At 31.0% G+C, this 13,595-nt stretch overlaps 1 protein-coding gene across 2 annotated transcripts; it reads right to left on the bottom strand.

Annotated features, from left to right (window-relative positions):
- LOC141668985 (stearoyl-[acyl-carrier-protein] 9-desaturase, chloroplastic-like) lies at window positions 1–4,282 on the bottom strand. Of its 2 annotated transcripts, none has more exons than XM_074476060.1 (4): window positions 3,948–4,282; window positions 1,711–2,215; window positions 480–1,052; window positions 1–411 (listed from the first exon to the last, which is right to left on the bottom strand). In XM_074476060.1, exons 1-3 carry the CDS (start codon window positions 4,070–4,072, stop codon window positions 492–494), a joined length of 1,191 nt encoding a protein of 396 aa, XP_074332161.1. In that variant the 5' UTR covers window positions 4,073–4,282; the 3' UTR covers window positions 1–411; window positions 480–491. The 2 variants fall into 2 exon arrangements, with proteins under 2 accessions (XP_074332161.1, XP_074332152.1); XM_074476051.1 differs by having other exon boundaries at window positions 1–399; window positions 3,948–4,280.
- Window positions 4,283–13,595: the final 9,313 nt, after the last annotated feature.

Here is a 13,595-nt window from a genome sequence, read left to right on the forward strand (position 1 = left end):
TAATGTTGCCAAATCATTTGATATCAGAAAATGAATACAAATCTCTTCCAAAAACATACACATTCACTTTCACATCTGAACATAAGATTAGACTGGGCCTGCTTATTTGCTTAAGCATCAAGTTCAGATAGTAATATTAAACATAAACAACCATTTCGAAACATTACCACAGGATATAATATATATGCTGTTTCTACGCTCAAAAATCTACTAACATCTACTAACATGTCACACATTACAAGGTACTTCCATAGAGAAGAGAACAATAATTATTTCATAGTGTATGGACCACAAACAAAACACCAGCATCCTACAATTTCCATCTTTTTACAAGCAAATCTCATATAGCCGCCCGTAGAAGTACAATATCCAGCTTCAGTTGGAACTCCAATCCAGATGCTGATACAAGAACTAAAACAAGCTCAGATTCATGTAACAGCTTTAACTAATAATTATACCTTGAATAACAACAGACTTACATTCTGTTCCCATTAGAGCTGAACTTCTTTACCAAAAATCCAGCTGAAAGGAGCAGTGCCCTTCTTCTTGGCCCGACCTGCTGCTCTCTCCTCCAACCTCCTTATTCTTGGAGCTAGTCCGCATACATAATCTTGTGCTTTATTCGCCTCGCTAGAAAGGCCCGTTAATTTTTCTATATTCCATCTTCCCACCAAAAATTCAAGAATATCGGCATAGTCCTTGGCAGTGTAAACTCCAAGACGTTGAGCAATAGATGAGAAGTTATCGAAAAGATTATCATCTTGCCCATCATACATCAGGTGAGCTGGCATTGAGATCTTCTTTCTCATCATGTCAGCAAGAGCCAAAACAGTGTCATTGGGGTCAATCTCCAACAGCTTATCCACAATCTTGGTGTAGGCAGTTTCATGGCGCTTCTCATCTGCAGCAATGATACCACATACCTGAGCCAATTTTAAATCTCCATAGTCCTTGGCATGCCTGGCTGTGTTCCCATGGGAAATGAAGGTTGCCCTCTCTTGAAATGATGTGTAGATGAAACCAAGGTAAGGATTGTTTTCTGTTCGAGGATCCTAAAAATTACAAGATTGGTACAAGATAAAGGGTTAAAAGGGGTATCAAGAAACACACTAGATAAAACATACATTAAACAAGTGTAATGCATCCATAATATTCATAAACGACACATTCATGTACATCTGTACAAGCAGAAGTAACAATATTGTTCATAAAGAGACCCGTCACAGACAGAAGTAAATAGAAATACCCTCATGATGCAAGATAAACTATCACAACGCACCACATGCAGCATCTTTAACTATGAATTAAGGATGACTTGGTGTACAATTATTAAAGACTTGGTGTACATTATTAAAGATCACTATAAAATGTTGACATGAAACTATATTTTTGATAAAGAACAAAAAATAGCATAAACAAGTGCAGCATAGAAATGATTAATTTTATGCTTAATTATAATCTCGCAAATTAATGTACTGAACATCTACCATGTTAAAGTTGTTATTTTGCTTACCATTGAGCAGTGTAGTCAGTAGTATGTTCTCTAATTTGGATGCAAAATATAGAAATTTTATAGCCTCAATCTTATAGTCCTACCCCCCTTATAAAAAACATGTTAATTTCAATACTTGAATGATATCAATTCCAGAAATATAGTTGAGGGCTTTGGCTAACTGCCAAACAATACCTAAATGGAGTTTAGGATCTCACCATTCCTGATCCTATCAAGTACTGAATTGTCTTCTCAATTTGCCTCATATCAACCCGACCTGAAAGGTAAAGATACTTGTTGAGAAGGTCTCCATGCCTATTTTCTTCAGCTGTCCATGCTCTGGTCCAGACAGCCCAGGGACTCGGGCTTGCACCAGTCTCATCTCTAACACCATCAAGTGTGTTAAGCATTGTCTGGTATGTTGGAAGAGCTTCTTCTGTGATCATGTCGCCTACCAATACAACATAGTATTCATCAGGAATTTCCTTTGATCTTTCCCTCAGCTCTTTGACTTGATCCATGAAACCTTCTGAGGCTGGGTCTGGCAGAAAATCGTTGGGCTGCCAACATTTCTCAACAGGCTTTAGGTGCACCAAGAGGTCCTCCTCAGCCCATTTATGTAAAGATTTGAAGATCTCGATCTTCTCTTCCGGCATAGAGTGGGTCACTTGAACATGCACCTCTCGTGGTGGAGTGAAAGGCTTCTTCTTATTTTCAACCTCCCTAAAATACACAAGAGGGTTAAGAATTAAGAAGCACACATAAAGAAAAGATGTATGACGGGTGACAAAGTCAGAGAGACGGGGTGGATTTGTAACCAAAGCAGGGTGAGTTTCACTAATCATTCAGCTACAAGTGTTATAAAAAATATTGCAAAAAAGAGGTAGAAAAAATATTTAATACTTTCAAACCTGGAGATAAAAAACTGAAAGTATCCAGTAAAATCCAAATGAAACTTTCTTAAGGCCTCTGCTGGGTCATTAAAAGTTAAAGCATCTTGATTGTAACCGGTCTAGATGCAATTGTCAAGGTGATGGACCTTTCTTAGTTATAATATTTTTAGAGTACATCTATATTCATTATCTTAATTTCCAAGCTATGTTAGAATTTATTTTGTAATCCAATTCCCCACATTGAATAAGCTCATGGAATTGATTATTCAATTTGATTATTGAGACTTTCTCTCTTTAATGAGTTGCAGGTTGAATTCCATTTCAATTTCTCTTACAATAATTACTTCCTACTGGTCCATCTAACCATAAGGTCTCAGCATTGTGACTAAGAATCATCATCTACAAAAGCTCGTTACTTAAATTATTAAACATGAAGAAACTAAAGTACCGGTTGCTTTAACATCATCTTTGGTATCTATAACATGCATATACATACACACGTATGCAATCAGTAGTTGTAACTTTGTAGTTATATTTAAGAAATTTTTCATATGACAAGAAGAAAAAGTTCTGTGTGGACAAAGACAAAGGGCATACGAAGCATAATAGGCATAATAGGACAATCTTTCTTTAAGTCATTAAAGACCTAACCAGAAACCCAAGATGCATAAGAAAGCATCAACAAGTATATACTTGTAAGAAACTACTATTGTCTAACCATTAAATATACTACCAACCAAATCTATGGAAGAGAAGACAAGACATTTAAGTCAGTGATAAAAGTAGATGCTAAAACAAACAAACAAATACAAAAATTCACTAAACAATGATATTATACAACCAAATTATCAAAACCATCATTTTCCTCGTAATCTAAGCAAAACAGGTACAACAAACACTCAATAAACAATCAACTACCAAAACAACCAAAAAACTCCCCGAAAATCAAAACTGAATTCGATTAACAGCTTACGAATTGGGGGGGGGTGAGGATTGTAAGATTCCCTAGCAACAAAAGCTCATCACTCATCATTTAACATCCCTTCCCCCTTAAAACATCATATTACACTGTACACAACCAATACACACAGACAAACACATTCATTAGGCATAAATATACATGAACATGCATTACTTAAAACAAAAACCATAACTAAAACCCAAATAAAAAGCAAACATTTTTAGTAGGAAACATCACAAACAAAGCAACCAAGAATCACAAAATCAACAAAGCAATACAAAAAACGGCCAAGAGGCTAAAAAGCACACATTTTTAGTACCAAACATCACAAACAAAGCAACCAAGAATCACAAAATCAACAAAGCAATACAAAAAACGGCCAAGAGGCTAAAAAGCACACATTTTTAGTACCAAACATCACAAACAAAGCAACCAAGAATCACAAAATCAACAAAGCAATACAAAAAGGGCCAAAAGGCTAAAAGCACACATTTTTATTACCAAATATCACAAACAAAGCAACCAAGAATCACAAAAACAACAAAACAATACAAAAAAATGAGAGGCCAAGAGGCAAAAAAGGCAAGAATGAAGAACTCACAAAGGGGGGACGTTAAGAGTGGAAGCCTTGAGAAGAGTGTGAGATCTGAAAAGGGCAGGTTGATTTCTCCCAAAAGATGAAATCTTTGGGCACTGGAAGGTGGATAAACTCAATTTCAGAGCCATTGATATGATTAAATGATGATAAAAATAGGGGTTTTATATTTTGTTGAAATGGGGGTAGTGAAGAAAGCAGAGGCGGAGGAAACGAGGGGAGAGAGAGAGAGAGAGAGAGGAGTGATGGGGAAGTGGATTTTAAGAAGAGGGGTGTAAGTGTAAGCAAAATATACAATGGGGACACACGGATTTAAGAGGAGAGGGTTGTGTAAGCAAATACATACTATACATACCCCTCTAATATACTACTTACAAAACCCAAACTACTACTGCCAGTAGTCTACTACTCAAAATATCTTTATGTGCCTGCGCTTATGTTTGGGGAAAATATTCCTTAAGTCTTTCAAAATCGTTGCTAAATGTTTTATACGGAACATATATTGTTGATCATTTTCTTAATGAGATTATTCCTCAATTATTGTTGAATATATGTATATATAATATATATTTACACATCAATTAAAATACGTTATATATCGTAACACATTATTTCTAACGCACAAAGGGCTATTAGTTAGCTTTTTAAGAGCATATTAAAAGGTGTTGGTTAAAATGATATAAAATAGTGATTATGTAAAGTTTGTCGAAACTATATTTATTTCGGTGAATTTGGTTATAATGATTGACTATATTTTAAAAAATAATATATTTTTATCATTTTAAGTTATTATAAATAAAATGTATAATTTTGTACGATTTCAATATGATAAATAAATTATGTGTAATTTAATTACCATGTTCGACAAATATGCCAATATAGGAGGTTCACTAAAATTTTAGTTAACATGAATGGATCATTGTAGTGAATTAATTTTTACACAATCTCTATAATATTTATTTATAATATCTTTGACATATTTTTAGTTAAAATTTTTTATTCATTGGAGATACTCTAATGTTTGATTAAGTTAATAATATTTGTGATTTTTTTAAGAGATTATGAAATATTTAAAATAAACTTATATCAATTTTTATGAGAAAGAAAAATGGCTTTTATTGAATAATATTAAAAAGGGCTGTCTTTAGTAAAAGCATATCATGCTCATTTTAAAATACGACATCAAAGACTAAGAAATAAAATATTTGTGTAGTGAATTACAAGTTAGTCTAATTTTCTAATAATTAACGATAAAACTTTTATATTATTATATAGTATCTCCGTCCTGTTCGATTTTACACGTTTACTATTTATATGTATTTCGAGTATTTTATAAAGTATAGTTTGATAATATTTTTTTCGAATTTTTTTTTTAATAAAAGTTTAAACACAAAATTTTTATTCAGAAAAAAAATTAAAAAATATTTTACAGTTATATTTTAAATGAGCCTTCAAAAACGTGCCGAAAAGTATAGAAATGAGGGAGGGAGTATAGGATAGGATAGGGCTGAAATGAGAAACTACTTATATATACCAGCTGATCCGAAGTCACGAACGCCGAGTTGGATAAGTTTGTGCCAATTTGAAACGAACACCATTTTTATTGTATGTTTGTGCTTATTCTATGTTGTGTCACGTGACTGGCTGCTTGAATATATGTTAATATTGTAAGTATCGAAAATATATGTACAAAGTTACCCTACAATGGAACTGTCACAGTGTGGCAAGGAACTGAAATTTGAACAATAAAATAAATGTCGTAAAAAGTGGGATTCAAATTTAGTGATGAATGCATAGTTATTGTATTTTTTGGATAATTAGGAATTAATTTAAATGATTAATCGGGTTATTAGTCAAAATAATTTAATATTATTATATATATATAAATCTTACTCCCCGAGTGCCACTGAATTATTTACGTTAATTTTCGGCACGCTTTTCAATTCTCGTTTAAATTATATTTTCATAATATTTTTTTTAAAAAAAAAATTGAAAAAAAGTTTTATGTTTAAACTTGTATTCAGATTTTTTTTTAAAAAAACATTATGAAACTATACTTTATTGAAACCTCGAAATACGTGCAAATAGTGTAATTAAACTATTTACCGGGACGGAGGGAGTAATATATATCATTATTTTATTATTTTAATTATACATATACCGTTATAATATATATTTATATAAATAAATTAAATATATATATAATATTATTAAAATAAATATAATTTTTAAGATCTGACGTATGAATTAAAGTCAATTTGATATGAAAAATTAAGAAAGTTCATTAATTAACCATCTAAAATAGTAGTAATTATGTATATGAAAATATACTTTCTAAATTTTTTTACAAATTTATACTTATATATATATATATTGCCAAGGCCGATTTTTTATTGATTAATCCGATTTTTTTTGGATTTTTAACCGATTTTCGTAAAAATGTATTTTAACCCGATTTTTGATTATTCAATTTTCTTTTTCTACCAAATCGACGAGTAATTCCAATTAATTGCGGACTTTTAGGACAATGTATGTTATTGTTAATATTTTTTGTTCTCATTTTATTGTTAACATTTTATAGCTTATACTAAGCATTAAGGCTTTGTTTGGCTAGCTATAACCCAGTAACTCGAACTTTTCTAAAAGAAGTTTATGGATTTTTGTGTTTGATTAGATTGAATAAACGTAAAATTTTGAAATAAATAACTTATAACTTAAAATAAGTAAGTGATTTATAAATGATAAATAAATAAATACTTATAAGTGATATACGTGTTTGAATAATTTCATTTATAAATCATTTTCTTTTACTTAAATAAAAAAAAAATTTAAATATAATTATATTAATTTGTGAATTTTAGATTAGATTGATATTTAGAAACATATATTTTAAAAATTAAGTAAATAAAAAAAGAAAAATTAAAATAAGTTGGGAAAAATTACGTCGATACTAACATTTAACTTATCAACTAATGAATTATAAATTTAACTTATAAATTGAATCGACAAACACTTGTCAATAAGTTTTTGCCGACTTATAAGTCATATAAGGTCCGCCAAACAGACATTAAGTGTCCGTTTGAGAAATCTTAAAATAAGTAAATAATCAATTTTTTTTGAAAACAAGTAAATAATCACTTAAAATGCATAAGTGACTTATAAGTGATAAATATATAAAAATTTATAAGTTATATAGTGTTTGGATAATTTACTTATATTTCAGATTTTTTTACTTAAATAAACTAAAATAAATAATTTTTAAATACAACTATTTTAATTCATGATTTTTAAATTTAAATAACATTTACAAATATATATTTTAAAATTAAAATTAATAAAAAGCGAAAAATCAAAATAAGTTGAAAAAAATTACCTCATTACTAACATTTAACTTATCAACTTTTAAGTTGTAAATTCAATTTAGAAATTGAGTCGACAAACACTCATCGATAAATACTTACGTAATTATAGTCAATAAACTTATTTGCTAGTACCCGAACATGCCCTAACTAACACATTAAGTTGATTAGAACAATTCCATAAAGAAGTCCTTAGTTAAAAATTGAATTGCCATATCAAAAATAAAAAATATAATCATTCTATTCAAAAATTCACCATCCAACTATCCATCTCTTTTCTATAATTACAACCAACCTCACTATACTTATCAATCCACTACATATCATTTATTACCATATTAAAGTGATATATTCTATTTATAATAATCAAAAATATTAATAACATACTATTTTTAAATTATAGTCCAACCAATAGTTAATATCATCGAAGTAAAATATCTTACAAATTTAACAAATTTTACATAATATTTTACATGTATAATTTAACTAACCATTATAGGCTTTTTAGCAGTAAAATTAAGTAACTTAGTTTCACTATGTTCTAGTTACTACGATAATCTAATTAGATTGTACATGATTTTTATGAGTTATTGAACGATAATCTAGTTATTTAGATCGTACGTAATGCTTATGAGTTATTATATCAGCTGTATTTTCTTTTATCAGACACTACAAATTGTTTATTTATCAAATATAGAATTTATAATATGTTAATATTTTAATAAAAATAATTTTAAATTGATACTTTTATTTCTAAAAAATAAAAAATTAAATGAAATGCTAATTTATGTTTATACATTATTACTGTTATTATATATATATTATATATATGTGTGTATTAAATTATAATAATTTGAATATATTATAAGATATATATATATATAATTTTATTAAATGTATTTTTAAATTTATTTATATTTTATTTTTTTTATTTATGATCGAGTAACATTAAGTAATAACATTAATCATCTTAATTTTTTAAATCTTAAATATTTTTAGTTTAAATTTAAATTCTACATAATAACTTACCTTCTCTGTATGTTTTATAATTTCATATTATTTATTTATTTGTGTAACTGAATTTTTTTCAATGTTTTTTTCTATATAAAAACCCAAACATCATTGTGTTGTATATATTTGACTCAATTTATTAAATATAATGAAGAATAAATTCATTAATTATACGAAAGTTACAAATTCATATTTAATTGAGTGATTTATTGCAATTGTAATTTACACTTTATTGGTGACTAAATGGGTAGTTACACTAGGGAGTGGTGAAGAATTGTATTAGCATGCCCGTGACCAGAGTCAAAAAATGAAAATGTGCAAAATGCTATCTTGTACACAAATTCTAGTAACCCTTATTATTTTGTCTATACCTGGTTTAAAAAGAGATTTATTTTGTTTAAAATTATATGTTCATTGTATTTAAATTTATAATTTGTTATTCCCTAACAATCTAACAACGGAATTACAAACTAACAACGGAATTACAAAATGAGCGTTGAATGAAATTTTGGTTTCTTTTGAAAATTTAAATCTCTTTTTGAATATATGCATATAGCTATGAATGAATATGCAGTAGTGCGGATTAAAAGATTTCAAGTATTCAAATACAAAGTAATTAAACAAGACAATTTAAACACTTGTTGGATATATATATATAGGGCTACTCCAATAGAAATTAATTTAGAATAGAAACTAGAAACCAAATATTTTTTTAAAAAAACTAATTCAAAATATAACACATATGGTATGCAAATCGATCGTTGAGAGATGTAGAAAAATATAGTGAAATCGGATTTTAAAAAAAAACTTACGGTTTGACAAGAAAAATCAAATTAAAAACGGAGGGAAAAAGCTGAAATTGAGTGTGAGAGGGTGCAGAGTAGTTTGGTGGCGTGATTTAGGGGGACCATTAGATTAGGTAGATCTAATGACTTAGATTGGTTCCTAGTTTCTATTTTAATTTTAGTTTGTATTTGATCATTCCCCTATATATATATATATATATATATATAGGGGTTACTCCAATAAAAACCAATTTAGAATAGAAACTAGAAACCAAATAATTTTTTTTTAAAATTAATTCGAAATATAACACATATGGTATGCAAATCGATCGTTGAGAGATGTAGAAAAATACAGTGAAATCGGATTTTAAAAAAAAAATTATGATTTGACGGGAAATATCAAATTAAAAACGGAGGGGAAAAGCTGAAATTGGGTGTGGGAGGGTGCAGGGTAGTTGGGTAGTGTGATTCAGGGGGGGCCATTAGATTGGGTAAATCTGATGGCTTAGATTAGTTCTAAGTTTTTATTTTAATTTTAGTTTGTATTTGATCATTCCCATATATATATATAGGGGGCTACCCCAATAGAAACTAATTTAAAATAAAAACTAGAAACCAAACCTAACCCATTAAAATCAAAGCAGCCCACGACCAAGCCTGCTAAACATACATGCTGATACAAATATTTTCACTCATATTACCAACAAACACAGATATGTTTTCATATCTGATAACCACCATCTCCTCTGACTACCACCAATTTTACATCCATAAATATCTAGTCATCAACACTCAATAATGTGTTCTGATAAATATCTAGTCATCAACACTCAATCTCTTATTGCGTTGATTAATATTTGCGGCGACCTTCATCTTCTTCGGCCATAAAAAAAAACTCACCTTCACTGCCTTCTTTTTCACCCAGCATTATCTACTTTTGATTCACAATATACTCACTATCAATACCAGCCTAACTTCAAAAAATCACTACCAATATATCAAGTATCAATTTGAATACAATAAATCAGTATAATCAAGTCAGATTTAAACTCCGATCACTGATTTGTATTCTATAAATCACTAATTTGAATCATAAAAATCACTAACTTGTTTTACTAAAATCACAAAATTCTTCAGCAGAATCTACCAACGTTTTTAGTCTCAGAATGACTAATTTCTTTGCTTTTTTGATAAATTAAATTATTACTTGAGTTGTATTCCATTTACTGCAAATACAGGGGCATTTTATTTATTAGAAGGAAGTGGAAAAGAAAGTACATGGAAGAAAGACATCTATTCTATTTTAGAAATAGAGATGAGGGAGATGATGAGATACTTTGCATAAAAGGTTGAATTGCCGGAATAAAATCAGCATTATAAATATCATTATTTGTTGGAAGTGGTGATTTAGACATAGATAGTTGTATGTATATGTATTTGGGTATACATGTATGGGGTGAAAGGGGGCGGTGGGTAGGTGATGAGAGTGAAGTGTGTCCTGGGTGAAAAAAGAGGAAGATGAGAGAGATCACAAAAGTAAAGTCCGGGTAACAATCGCGGGCTTCGTTTTGATTATAAATTGAAATTTCAATGTATATGGAAAGTTTCTAGTTTCTATTATAATATTGGTTTCTATTTGATCATCTCCCTATATATATATATAGGGAGTTGCTCAAATGAGAACCCCACTATTATTATGAGATATGAGATCCAATCTTATCCACACATTTTATATATATATTGATTAAATCTTATCCACACATTAACATTTTAAGTTCTATTTTTTATTTTTAATCTCTATCATCTAACCACCTCATTCTCTACCACCTGACCTCCTTCCTCCGCTATCGACCACCGGCCGCCGTCGTTGCCGAAAAAACCGGCTGCCACCGTTGTCGGAAAAGTACCAGACCTCTCTCTCTCTCTCTCTCTCTCTCTCTCTCCCCTCTTCTCCCACACCCTCCCTTCTCCTGCCTCCACCATCTCCTTCAACTCCAACGCCATCCTTCACCACTACGCCACCAGAAACTTTGGCGACACATCTCCGTCATCATCAACATCTCTAATCAGCCTCGAATTTCAAATGTCTCGCAAGCCAAAATTCAGATTTGGTGCTTCAGTTAAATTGTCGACTACTTGCGGACGAAGAGATTGACTTGCAAGGATCCTGTAGGTGATGGAGACGTTATTAAAGCTCTGTTCGAGTTTCAACGAAGGCGATTTGGTGATTTTCAATTCAGATCTGAGAATTCTTAGTGAACCAGTTTAATATCCGGTGATTTTCTAGTTGAAAGTAATGATTAGCCGAAGACGGAGATATATGATTGTGATTTGATGGTCATGATACTTTGGTTTACTGGATTATGTGTTTGATTTTAGTAATTTTTCTTCGACGGTGGTGATTTTTTTGATTCTGGTGGTAGGTGCATGGCCGGACAGAGTTGTAGTATGGTGGTTATGGTGGTGATTTTGGTCGTAGTTGGTGATCGTGGCCGGATCTGACAGGAAGAAAGTGGATTAATGTGGTGATTTCTAGTTTCCGGCAGTGATTTATCATTATCCGGCGGTGATTTTTCATTATCCGGTGGTGATTTTTGATTTAACGGTGGTGATTTTATATTTGACGGTGGTGATTTTCTGATGGTCGCCGGAGGTGATGGTGGCCGGAAATGGTTGTCACCGGAGGTGGTGGTTGATGGGTGGTTGAATTAGATAGAAGACGGAGCAATATTAAAATTTATAAATATTAAATCAATGGTGAGAGATGAATATGTTGAATTTGAACGAGTGGATAGGATTAAATCTCATATCTCACAATAGTAGGGTTCTCATTGGAGTAAGACCCTATATATATATATATAAACTCTGTGATGCAAGAATGCACACAGCTGCTTATAAGTGTTTTACGAAGATGGATAGAGAGAATTCCTAACAGATGAAGCTTTATCAATTTCTCTGTTCAACTTCTATTGTTCACTCTTTCGATCGATAGATGATTAACACTTGCTACACTTGGTTTATATACTACCAAGTTACACATGAATAAGACAAATAGTAAGAACAAGAATCTAGGTCTATTCACGTGTTGTTTCATTTCTCTATCCAACATCTTTGAATGTCTTCAGTTAAGCATGAAAATTGAAATGTTTCTTTGTTATCTAAAACCTGCAAACAAGCTGCCACATTCCTTTTGTATACAATCAACCCATGTGAATTTCAAGTCGCTTTCAACTGTTTTTTGATTCTGTTATCCGTTGAGACCTCAACATTATCCGTTGATACTCTATTTGAGTTATCCGTTAAATCTCTAATGGATTATCAGTTGAAAGAGTTGTTAGATATATTTGATAATGTCATGGCTAATATAATTTATGTTTAGATTTCAGATCTTACTTAACAGGACAAATCAGTACTTAACTGTTGATCAGTAATTATACTGGAAGTCAGGACTTAAGGATATCAGTACTTATATTATCAGGAGATAATTATCAGAAGTTAGATATCCGAACTTAAGTGCTGAAGGACGATCAGATAAGGACAGTAGCTGATTAAAGGAAAGAAGATCAAGATAAACATAAGAAGAGATATGCATGAAGAAGGAGTTCCGTGAAGAATGGAATACTTGGAAGAAAAAATATCTGATTGATATGTTTTAGGAAGCAGAATTATATTCCATATCAATTAGTGATTATCTTGTAACTGTGTAGTATATAAACACAGACATAGGGTTTACACTATAAGTGTTATCATATTTGAGAAGATTATTCATTGTAACCCTAGCAGCTCTCGTGATATTTGTTCATCACTGAGAGGTAACAGTTCCATACTGTAACAGAGTTTATTGTTTCAATAAAGTTTGTTTTCTGTTACTTAATATATTAAAGTTCGATTTGATTGTATTATACACTGTATTCACCCCCCTCTACAATGTGTGTGACCTAACAAGTGGTATCAGAGCTAATATGTTAACACACATACAGTTAAAGATCCAAACACAATCATGTCTGACACAGAAACTCCAACTAAGCCTACCAAAACTGAAGAACCTCCAAAGACACAAATTCAAAGTCGGTATGAGACTATCAGAGTTCCCATACTGAGACCATCTGAATATCCCATATGGAAGGTAAGGATGACCATGTTCCTGGAAGCAACAGATCCAGAATACCTTGATAGAATCAAGGAAGGGCCTCACAAACCAACCAAGCTCGCAGTTGCAGTTGCAGGTGAAGCAGCAAAGACCGTACCAAAGAAGAAGAGTGATTATACTGCTGAAGATATAGCATCAATTGCTAAGGATGCTAAGGTACGACACTTACTACATAGTGCCATTGATAATGTAATGTCAAACAGGGTAATCAACTGCAAGACTGCTAAGGAGGTATGGGATGCTCTGGAAACAAGGTGTCAGGGAACTGACACAATTAAGAAGAACAGGAAGACAATACTCACTCAAGAGTATGAACATTTTGACTCAAAGACTAATGAGTCATTGAATG

This window comes from Apium graveolens, chromosome 1 (genome assembly GCF_009905375.1).
Source record: "Apium graveolens cultivar Ventura chromosome 1, ASM990537v1, whole genome shotgun sequence".
In the NCBI taxonomy this organism is placed as follows: domain Eukaryota; kingdom Viridiplantae; phylum Streptophyta; class Magnoliopsida; order Apiales; family Apiaceae; genus Apium; species Apium graveolens.

Coding starts and splice junctions, on each gene's coding strand:
- LOC141668985 (XM_074476060.1), bottom strand. CDS start 4,072: ATGGCTCTGAAATTGAGTTTATCCACCTTCCAGTGCCCAAAGATTTCA. Junction 2,216..3,947: donor ACTCTTAACGTCCCCCCTTT/GTGAGTTCTTCA, acceptor TGTGTATTTTAG/GGAGGTTGAAAATAAGAAGA. Junction 1,053..1,710: donor ACTTGATAGGATCAGGAATG/GTGAGATCCTAA, acceptor TGTAATTTTTAG/GATCCTCGAACAGAAAACAA.